The sequence below is a fragment of the Myotis davidii genome, unplaced genomic scaffold, assembly GCF_000327345.1.
Source record: "Myotis davidii unplaced genomic scaffold, ASM32734v1 scaffold1112, whole genome shotgun sequence".
Taxonomy (NCBI): Eukaryota; Metazoa; Chordata; class Mammalia; order Chiroptera; family Vespertilionidae; genus Myotis; species Myotis davidii.
The window spans coordinates 45,736-56,589 of record NW_006283152.1 but is presented as its reverse complement, the minus strand read 5'-3'; the positions used below and the strand labels follow the sequence as shown (position 1 = coordinate 56,589).

Here is a 10,854-nt window from a genome sequence, read left to right as displayed (position 1 = left end):
TTGAGTTTTATGATCCTGGAACAAACACCTGGAAGCAGGTGGCAGACATGAACATGTGCCGACGCAATGCAGGTAATGTGACTGCTCTCTCTGTCTCCCTCGGGTTGTGGCCTTTTTCTCCCTGCAAACCCTGGCCCTAAAGACTCCCAGGCTGGGGCTGAGCTGTCTCATGAACAGAGAGTGTCCATTTGCTGGTGGGCTCTGGGTGAGGGGAGGGAGAGCTTGGAATCCCAAAAGCTAGCCACAGGGTCCCCACTGAGATGCACTGAGAGGGAAGGGTGATGACTCTCTGTGCACAGAGATGGACATAGAACAGCCCTCTGGTTGCCATCGATGCTTTGAGGACATGACCGGACAATGGCACTTGGTTTCATCTTTTCTTTGCCAGGACCTGGCTCTGAGAACCTCCCACTTCCTGCCTGAAACCAGTCTGCTTCCTTTCAGGGGAACCTGTGAAGGGATTTATGATTCATTCTCCAATAGAGCCACTTCCCTTACTCCCTTCTTTGTATTTCCTATCTTTCCTTGCCTTCCTTTTTCCTTTCTTACAGAAATGATTTTCCTTAGAGCAGCAGTTCTCAACCTGTGGGTCGCAACCCCTTTGGCGGTCGAACGACCCTTTCACAGGGGTCGCCTAAGACCATCCTGCATATCAGATATTTACATTATGATTCATAACAGTAGCAACATTACAGTTATGAAGTAGCAACGAAAATAATTTTATGGTTGGGTCACAACATGAGGAACTGTATTTAAAGGGCCAGAAGGTTGAGAACCACTGCCTTAGAGTGTTTAGGTTTTTCTTCCTCCAGCTCAAGACCCCTGTTAAACTGTTTTATTTTAGAACTTTGCCCTTTGGGCCATGTCCTGTGTTGGTGATTCTACTTTAAGCCTTCTTACTCCATGAAAGGTTGGCTTAGCCTAGCTTCCCAGGTTAGAAAGACAAACTGGTGACTTCCAGGCAGGTTTATTTCCTTTAACTCAAATTACCTGTTTGTTAAACCCATTTATAGCTGGCTTGTTGAAACTGTAAACAGAGAGCTTTTAATTTGCTCATTGTCTAAGCCTGCTGTGATATAACTTGTCCTTTAAGCCACCTGGCTGAGGAATTACAGAATCCCCAAGACAGCTAGTCTACCTGCAGTCTGAGAATTAAATTTAGATGTAAATGTGTATATGTACACACATTCACATATAGATATTTCTGTTTTTTATAACAGAAATCAAATCACTCTGTAATAGTGTTTGATAACCTGCCTTTTTAATTCACTTTACAATCTTTCATGAGTATCTTATAAATATATTTATATGATATTATTTAAATGCCCATGTCATAATTTAACTAATTTAATTTACTATGGGACATTTTAGAGTATTTCCACCCTTTCTGTAAGTAATGCTTTGGTATTTATAAATTGTCCTTATAGTTAATCAATGCATACATCTAAAATTACTTTTTAGAATAAAAGGCCAGAAATGCACTTTTGAGTCAGAGGAGGCACATGTGCTTTTGACACCACCTGGGAAGAAGGTGCAGTATTTGAGAGGATCTTCACCAATACTGATAGTTACTACTTTTTGAGCATCATCAGCCTCTTATTCTAATTTTAAAAAATGCACAGTATATTAGACTATGGCCTTTTAAAGACTTGATGAGCAAGAATTATATTTTTCTATGTTGAGTTCCCGCTCATGACACCCTGCCCCCAGACCAGCTCCCTCTGAGAGGAGGGTGGGTGAAGTGCCACATCTCTGGGAGCAGTGTGTGGACTTAGACCCCAGGAATGTGAAGGGGGTCAAAGACACCACCATTAGCTGCACACGGTGTGAATATAATAGGGTTGATCAGGGGAAAGCTTTCAAGCAGAGTGGGAGCAGGGTGCGTGAAATCCTTTGAGCTGTCTCATCCTGCAGCTCAGGCTGGGCATGAGTTGTGTGTGTGCACTGGTGGCCAACACTCCGGTGGACGGGCCTGTCCCCTTAGTGCTCTACCTACTTATAGAGTCGGGAATAGGGAGCGATTGCAAGGCCATGTAGTATGAAAGATCCCTGGTCAGAGAAGTGACCTGTCAGAAAGGGGGCTGCAGAGCCAGTGGCTGTTTTCAGTATGTGCTTTTATTGAACAAACTTAGACCTGTGGAGCCAGCTCTCTTTTTTGCTCCCATGAAGCGGAGAAGAAGAGCCTCCAAGGCAATCCAGATTTATTGGCCGCTTGTCCATGTCGAGTCCTTGGTGCTCCTGCTATCATATTTCCCATGGCTTCTGTTTGATGCCCAGGAGTCTGTGCAGTGAATGGGCTCCTGTATGTGGTTGGAGGGGATGATGGATCCTGCAACCTGGCTTCGGTGGAGTACTACAATCCTGCCACTGACAAATGGACGCTGCTGCCAACCAACATGAGCACGGGGCGGAGCTATGCAGGTCAGTGCGCCCCACCCCACCCCACCCCACCCAGCGATAGTACAGCGGGGCGGGGAGTAAGCTTGCTGAGGTGGAACTGAGAGCCTCCTCCAGGGATGGCCACTCCTTCACTCTGTACTCACTACAGATACTCATAATTAGCACTTGTTTCCCCAGCAAACCTGAACGTATCCTCAGAAGTCTTTTCTTTTTCTTTCTTTCTTTTTTCCCTCCTTTGTATCTGTAACCAAACTTACCCCTGGGCCCAGCAGAGGCGATCATGGCCCCTGAGTCAGTGTTTCTCTGGTAGCCTCCTGGCCCAGTACCTGCCATGAGTGGGCAGGCACTGCATTTCACACGGCTGCGCAGAAATCTTTACATAACGCTCCAGGGAGCCTCTTCCAATTGATCTAAGTCATTATAAGAGGCATTGGAATTTTATTGCCATTCCTGGTTTGTTTTGTGCTGGTCTAGGTGGAATAAGATGCAGTTCTTGCTTTCCAGAAATAGGACATTAAGATCTGCCTACACAATAAAGGACATACAAGATGATGCACACATAAATTCCAAGAGGAATGCACTATACAGGCTTTAGGACACGGCAGGTGAGAGCTGGCAGAGTCAGGGAATACCTGCTGAGGAGATGGGGCTGATTAAACGTTGAGGGCAGATCACAGTCACTCGGGAAGCTGCCCTTTGCTGTGCCTCCTCCCTGTGCCCCCAGGCGGTGTGTTAGTACAGTGTAGATGTTTTCAACAGCCAATAGCCCTCTGGTCAAATGGGACTGTTTTCTTCCATGTTATGACACTGAGGTTCAAGGGGTGGGTCTGAGGAAACTAAGATTTAGAGAGTTACCTGCTCAAGACCACACAGCTAAAAAATGGCAAAGTCAGAATTCAAACCAGGTCTGACTCTCAAACCATGCCCTTGGTACGACCCCAGCTCCGAGTTGGGGGGAAAAAGCATTCCACACAAGAGACTGGGGTAAGGAATACGGGAGGCTTATTCCTGGGGAGTGTGTGTGATGGGTTTGGTGCAGGGGCAGGATCAGAGCTGGTGTTGCTGAGGTCAGGGGTCAATAGGGAGACAAGCAAACATATTTCCATGTAGCCCCGCGCCTTGTATCTGGTTCTCCAGAAACTGGAATAATTGGAGTTAACGTGCTTATTGAGCACATACAATGTGCCAGGTATAATCCTAAGTATTTGAAGACCCTTATCTCATTTAGTCCACTAAGGACGATGCTGACGGTATTCCCATTCCCTTTCTGTGTTAGAAAGGTCAGTCATTCCTTGTGTGGATTTCAGGGCAAAGGAAGATTGGGCCTTGCAGGCTCACCTCCCACATTCTGTCAACACAGGGCTTCAATTGCAATGAACTTATTTTACTTTCATCCGCTCATTTATGATTTTTCTCTACTCAATATAAGAGATGTTAGAGGTATTTTTGTCCTAGAGTGATTCTGTTCTCAAGGTTAATTATTAAAACCAGGACTGTCATTTTCTTCTCGAAGTCGTCGTGGGACAGGCCGGGCATTTTCTAGTAGGAGGCAGTGGGGCCAGCGAGGGACACTCCTTGGCTCCATGCATGCCTGAACCAGAGGGGAAGGCTCAGGTGTGATGCTTAGAATTACCTTGCCCTGGGACTCTGGGCAAGGTAATCCATCTGACTGAACCTCTGTTTCCTCATTTGTAAAATGAGAATGAAATTATACCAAGCCTCTTAGGGCTGTTGTAAGAATGAAATGCGATTATAGTTGGAAAGTGCTTAGCACGTGGAAACCACTCAGAAAATTATTGTGATTATATTAGAAGCCAAATATTCCAAAAAGGTAATGGGATTCTCTTTGTATGAAGGGACTAAAGTTCTTTTACTTTGTATTCTTCTTTACTTTCCAAATTATCAATAATGGGAATATTTTACTTTTATAATAAAAAGGGAAGGTTTATATTAAAAAAAACAATACAGGAACCTGCTTAAAAAAAAAAGCTACCTTATTAATGGGAAGCCTGAGGTGCAGTGAGATGTCCTCAAGGTCAGGCAGCACATCGGGTCTGAGGACTCTGGTTCTGATACAGCTAAGCTTTTATGTCTGTACCTTTGTCTAGAAGTGACCATGAAATGGATTTCTTAGCAGAATCTCACTACTGGGATATACTGCGGTTTCTTTTGGCAATGCTCTCTTAATTTCACCTTCAACCAGGAGGTTTTATAGTCATGGGAACATATTAAAATAAGACTCGAGGTACCATCATTCCTGTAGACCCTACATGTAAGGGTTTTATTCAGCTGCAAGTACCAGAAAAGTTCACAGTTACCTGATCAAGTATGAAAGGATTGTGTTTGTCTCGGGCCGAAAGAAGTTAAGGGCAGGTCTGGAGGCTCAGACTGTGAGTGAAGAGCCAGACTTTACTCTTTTTTGTCCCACCAGCTTTATCAGTAGCTTCTGCTGCCCCTTGGGCCTTACCTGAGCACTCCAGGCAGGACAAGGGGCGAAGCCAAGGTCGTAGCACTGGCAGACTTGCATCACAATCGTGTTGGCCAGGACTGGGTCACATGGCCCTTCTAGCTGAAAGAGAGTCTGGGAAGCTGGGCTCCGAACTTGCTGGTCTCTGTATGGAGGTCAGAAACTAGGGGGGAGGTTGACGGAATCAACCTCCCCATTATCTGCTATGTGGCTTCATCCATTGCAGAGGGTTGCAGGGTCATACATGGATTTACAAAGTTGGCTGTTGAGTGTGGTTCAACTTGGCTAAAACTGCACCACATACAGAAATGTCTGGTTTATTCGAGGATAGAACTTAGCACTGGGGGGTGGAGGGTTCCGTTAGATGACACTGAATATTATTGGAATGGAGTCTAAAGAGGTCAAGAGGCTACAGTGTAGCTTGACCCCGTGGCAGAGGTAGGATTGCAATTTAGTTTTCCTTTGCTGCGGCTTAGGATGTCTTATATTCATGCACTCTTTGGAGAGACTGAGTTGATAACGTTCTCCCCCTTTTGTCTTAGGTGTTGCTGTGATTCACAAGCCCTTGTGACCCCCAACTCCCACTTCCAGGATGTGGGGTGAGGGAGGGGTGCTGCCTGGGACTCAAAAGAGAGGGGTCATGACGGCTGGATCCCACTCGGCTGGATCCCACTCGCTGGGAGAGTCTGCAGTGGAGTGAGAACCGCCCTCCTCTGACTTGGCAGAATGGAGCCTGGAGTGAAGACTGGGCCCCACCTCATGCACCTCTGAGGGTGTTTGGCCTCTACCCCGAGCAGTGGGTTCTGGTAGCTTTGGGCTACAGGGAGAACGTGTGTCTGAGAATGTGGATGTATGTGTGTGTGCGTCAGAGAGAGTGTTGTGTATATGTGTGTTTAGAACATGATATCTCACTAAGTTTGGGGTGGGGTGTGACAGTCTACTGGATTTCTGTACTACTGATCCTTCCGCTGTGCTAAAAATCAAATCACAGACACTCTCCTCCTGTGGGCACCTGAGACTACTGCCGCCTCTGTCTCCTGGAGGGCAGGGATGCCAAGAAATGACTGGCAGGAGAGGCAGTGCTCTGGCCATGCCCACATGCTGGCCTTGACTCTGGCACTGTCGGCAGAAGAGATGAGCATTTTCGAAGCTGCACGGTGATCTCTCTGTGCTAGAACTAGGAGCAAGCGGGTGCCCTGCCCCTCAGCTGGCTCTTCCTTGGTCTCTCCTACAGGAAGCACACAAGAGCTGCTCAGTCTTTGGACCACTGGTTTTTGATGTCATGAATTCCAGGTTTGGGAAGTTTGTGTCTCTTCGGCTAGCTCTTCAGAGAAGCCCCAAGTAACACACTAGGAAAAAATATACAAAAAACAAAAACCAAAATGGGAAGGCTTCAGTCCCTGCCCACAAAGGTCTCAGAGAGAATCCTTCTTCTGGATTTTTCCAGGATATGCAAGTCCCCATTATATTTATTATCCAGAAGTAATTATTCCCAACATCCGTTTTACCATCGAAAGTGTTCTGATATGGAGGATAAGTAAAAGGTCACCCTACCTCCAACCCGCAGCCTGGTTTGTCCTGCATCGGATGGGGTCGCATGTGCTTCAGACGGCCATGGATGGAAGGAGTGTACCAGCTGGGCTGCTCGTTGGCACTTCGTGATGGTGGTCAAGTCTGTCTCAGGTCCTTGTCTTCCTTTCCTGTGCTCTGTATCCTCTCTCCAGCACTCAGAACACTTCCCTCCTCCTTGCTTCCCCTGTGGGGAAGGAGATGGTAGGCTCTGGATGTGTGATCTCTCTCAGGGGGACCTCCATTTTAAGAGAGGAGCTAAAGAGAATTTTGCTAGTCCACAGGTAAAAGTTATTAAAGACAGAACTTCAAGAATCTGCAGGGAGGTATTTGAGGGGGCACATAGTCATTTGCATGAAAAATAACCTTAAAGCTATGCTGCTCCTAAATTAGCAAGTTGCTTATGTTGGGATTTCTGGCATAAGGAGGGGAGGTCTTGTGTCTGGGGTTTAACCTTCCATGATGTTAGGGTCCGCCCAGAGGGGGAAGGTTTATGAGCCTGATACTGGACTTTTGGTACATCTGGGCTCCTTCCAAGCAGATGTTGTAGAAGACCAGCATTCCCTCCACCTCATGCTCACAATTGGAAATGCAGGATCTTCCCGCTAGTTGGCCACTTTGTGTATTACAGGATATTGTGCACTATACACTGAACTCTCTTGAAGATGAAACTTCTGATGTTGAGCAGATGTCATTTCAATGAGACATTTGGAGAGGACCAAGGCACCCAGAATTTCTTGGGAAGAGGCCAGAAATACCAGATTTGGTGGGGCCGGGAGAAATGCCTCCAGGGGAGTTGGGGCGCACTTTGAGTCGGTGTTCGGCTCTCACCAGCACGGAGACACGGAGACACGGAGACATGGAGACAGGGAGACGGCTAGTTCTAGAGCTCTGCCTGGCTCTGGGTTGGAAGCTGATGGGATGAGCTTTTTTTTCAAATGTTCTTCCTCCCTCTCTGAGGAAGGTTTGGGACTTAGTTGTGTGTGTGTGTGTGAGTGTGTGTGTGTGTGTGTGTGTGTGTGTGTGTGTGTGGTGGGGATGAGGGTGAGGTTGGGTCTGATGTGTGCTGTTCCCACAGCTGGTTTGAGATCCCATCCCCTCCCCTACACGTAGCAGCTGGACTTCCACTCTGTGTGGGAGAGGCTGCTGTTTGTGTCATCTTTTCAGAGGGGCCCTTCCCTGAAAGCTAGCCATGTTTCCTGCTTTTGGGCTTTTGCTATTGGTTCCCCCTCCCTCCTCCCTTCCAAGGAAGCACTGCCCCTACTGGTGGTGCCGCTGAGGCCATGTTCATTTTCTCCTCGTGCCCTTTCTCCTGGGGACTGGGACACTGGTGTGTCATCACTAAAAAGCCAAACTGCTCTAACTGCCCACAGATGCCATAAAAACTAAATGCCTCTTTGTCACCAGGTACTATTCTCTCTCCACTGTGGACGCAGCAGACTTATTTCAAGTCTATGCTGGTCATGTGGTAGATGAACCCCCAACCCCCGTTCAGGTGGCCACAACTACTTGTGAATGCAGCCTTGCCAGTGGTTTGTCTGAAATCCGATCACAGTCATGAAATGGAATTGCGGCCCAAGGTTACTAGCAGCTTAGATGCCACTTGGATACTGATTTGGACTACATAGAAGTCAGACTGAATTCCAAAGTAATTTCTCATACGTACCCAATGGCATCTCTCCATCTAAAAGTTGCAGTATTATGCAAATGAAAGTGACCTCATCTTCTCTATGCAATAAGAATACTTCATTTTATTTCATGGCACACCAGTTGCAACATCCCTTAAGATGCTTTTTGAGCTGTCTTACTTTTGATATCTGTTGTGTGATGTTCGTATATTCCTGAGCCAGATCCTTTAAGAGACTGCCTTTTTATAAAATTGAAGCTATAGCATTCAGGCAAAAATTTAATGTAGGTATTTTTATAAGATAATTTTTCAGGATATTTGAATTGCTTTTTTGTTGTCCATGATAATGAAATGTTATGTTCTGTCCGTCATTCCCTATGTTTAAGAAACATAGTCCATGCCTATAGCTATCTTCCCTTCGTTTCTCGTGTTCCCAAACCGGATTTTCAGTGGCTCCAGGTAGAAAACACAATCACCACCGGCGTTTCTTGAAACCCTTGGGGCTAATGTTAAGCCTCTTCAGCACTCAGCCATCTGCGTCTGCTCTTTTGGAGTTTGCTTCCTGCAGTGATGAGGCTGGTGGGCTCTCCCTGCCTGGCACAGCCTGTGGCGTGGGGAAGCCCCAGCAAAAGGCCTGGCCCCCAGCACCTGCTCCCAGGAGTGTCCTAGGTCCAGTAGATCCATCCTCATTCTCTTCCGTCTCCTTATTCTTCTGAAGCTTCCAGCAATGTAAGGCCCTTGCTGCCGGGTGAGGCCCCTTTGGAAGCCTGTTGCCTGTGAACTTTATAGGAGGGTCACTCTCATGACCCCAGGAAGAATGTGTCAAGCATGTGCTTCCTGGCTGCTCACACTACACTTATACATGTACTTGTTTTGGGCTGTGTCTACACTCTAGGTCTCTTTTGTGTGTTTATCTGCCATTAGCCTCATTAAAAATACTTTATTTTTATTACTATTGGGACAGGTGCCATTTGAATTGCCCCCATGCTCCCCATTTGCACCTTGTTGGGTCTAGTTGGGAGGCTGAACAAACTCATTCCAGCCAGCTGGAGTTTTCAAGTGCTCGCCTGGAGAAGCAAGGTGGTTGGAATGTATTTTCTTTAAGTGTTTGCACTATTCAGAGTTCTAAGCCCTCACGCCTAGCTGTGCTGGGTACCTACTGACCAAGCAGGGGAGCTGGCAGCACTGCCCGCATTGGGGACAGAGAGGCTTCTCTTGCGACGGATGATCACACCTCCCAGCCTGTGCAGCCTCGTCATGGGACTCAGTGACTCATGGATCAGCCACGGCAAGAGCACCTGGGACTGTGGCATTTGGAGAAACAAATCGCTCTAGTGCTATGTTCTTGCCTTTGGTTATGACTTTAAAATTCTTTCCCTCCCTTTTCACCGGCAATAAAGGACCCTCGTTGGACTTAATTTGTATATGACGTGTAAAATACTTCCTTTGAAAGGAGACTCAAGACACTGAATGTGTATGTCTGTGTGGGTGCACTCTGTCTGTGATTGTCCATAGGCAGGCAGACTTGACCACTGACATCCATCCAATACATTGCATAGGAAAGGCTCTTGTCTGGTGTTTTCTGCTCGGACATTAGGGGCTGTCTATGTTGTAAAAGAACACTCATCACATGCTCTCTAAAGAAACAGTTCCTTGGATGTATTATTTTAACAGGAATCATGTTCTAGTTTCCCACACTTTGTTACTTTCATTTTAATAAAAGCTGAACTGTGAGAACCTTTCTCCGTCTTGGTACTTCATTTCTGTAGTCATTTCTCTGTGTCTCAGATGTGGAAAAGATAGATTAAGTCCTACATGTCTTCAGATTAAAAGTGTTTTCTCTGTCAGATCTCCTGGATAGGGTCCGGGTTCCTTTGGTCTCTGTTCTCTGGCCCAAGAACAGGGCCAGACCCACAAAGACCTTCTTTAATCAGGCCCAGTGAGGCCTGTCCCTCCAGTAGGTGTTTGGTGTTGTGGGCAACTGCCCGCTGCTCATTGTGATGTGGGTGTGCTGGTCTCAGGCACAGGGAGGAGGAGACAGAGATTCAGCTATAAGCATTGATTTTTAAAAGTTTGTTATTAGACCTAGAAGATTTTATAAGTATTATGTTTTATTATATACAAATATATTTTATTAAAATATACAACTATTTATTAACTATGTTGATTCATAAGATATCAACGTATGAAATAATAATAGCTAACATTTATTGAGTACTTATTATGTGCCAGGCATTTTTCCAAGTGCTTTACTTATTATCGATGCATTTAGTTCCCATCACAGTCTACTGAGTTACTATTATCTTTTTACAGATGAAGATATGAAATGCGGAAAGGTTAATCAACTTGCCTAAGGTAGCAATGGCTGCAAAAGGATGGAGCCACTCCAGAGTCTGTGTCCCTAATCCTGTCACTCAGCCTTGAGGTGAGGGGAGAAGGGTGTGCCGAGGAGCACCCAGGAGAGGAAGGCACCAAGGGCCCCGGGGAAGTGCAAACATGGTTGGAAAAAACGACCGAAGCCCAAGTTTTCAGACCCAAAATGTCCCCATCTTCTGTGGCTGGTAAATAACCATTTGTTACTGTGATGATAGTAGCAGTAGCTACTATCATCAGTACATTGATGATGTACTTATTTGTGTCAGACATCCTGCTATTGCAGTACCTTGGCCTTTAATCCACAGCCTCCTGGGGAGGTGGCCCAGCCCCTTTGGAGACTGGATGTTCCTGTTGGCTGCCCTCTGTGGTTCCTGGGAGTCAGGTCGGGCCTCACTGCAGGAGGTGAGCCTCTTGT

At 46.4% G+C, this 10,854-nt stretch overlaps 1 protein-coding gene across 1 annotated transcript in view; it reads left to right on the top strand.

Annotated features, from left to right (window-relative positions):
- KLHL3 (kelch like family member 3) overlaps window positions 1-9,804 on the top strand; it is a 107,022-nt gene extending 97,218 nt beyond the window's left edge. Inside the window, 3 exon segments of the mRNA XM_006753494.2 lie at window positions 1-72; window positions 2,278-2,421; window positions 5,410-9,804. The exon segment at window positions 1-72 is cut by the window's left edge and continues 13 nt beyond it. Coding sequence (XP_006753557.1) covers window positions 1-72; window positions 2,278-2,421; window positions 5,410-5,438 — 245 coding nt within the window. The 3' untranslated portion in view covers window positions 5,439-9,804.
- Window positions 9,805-10,854: the final 1,050 nt, after the last annotated feature.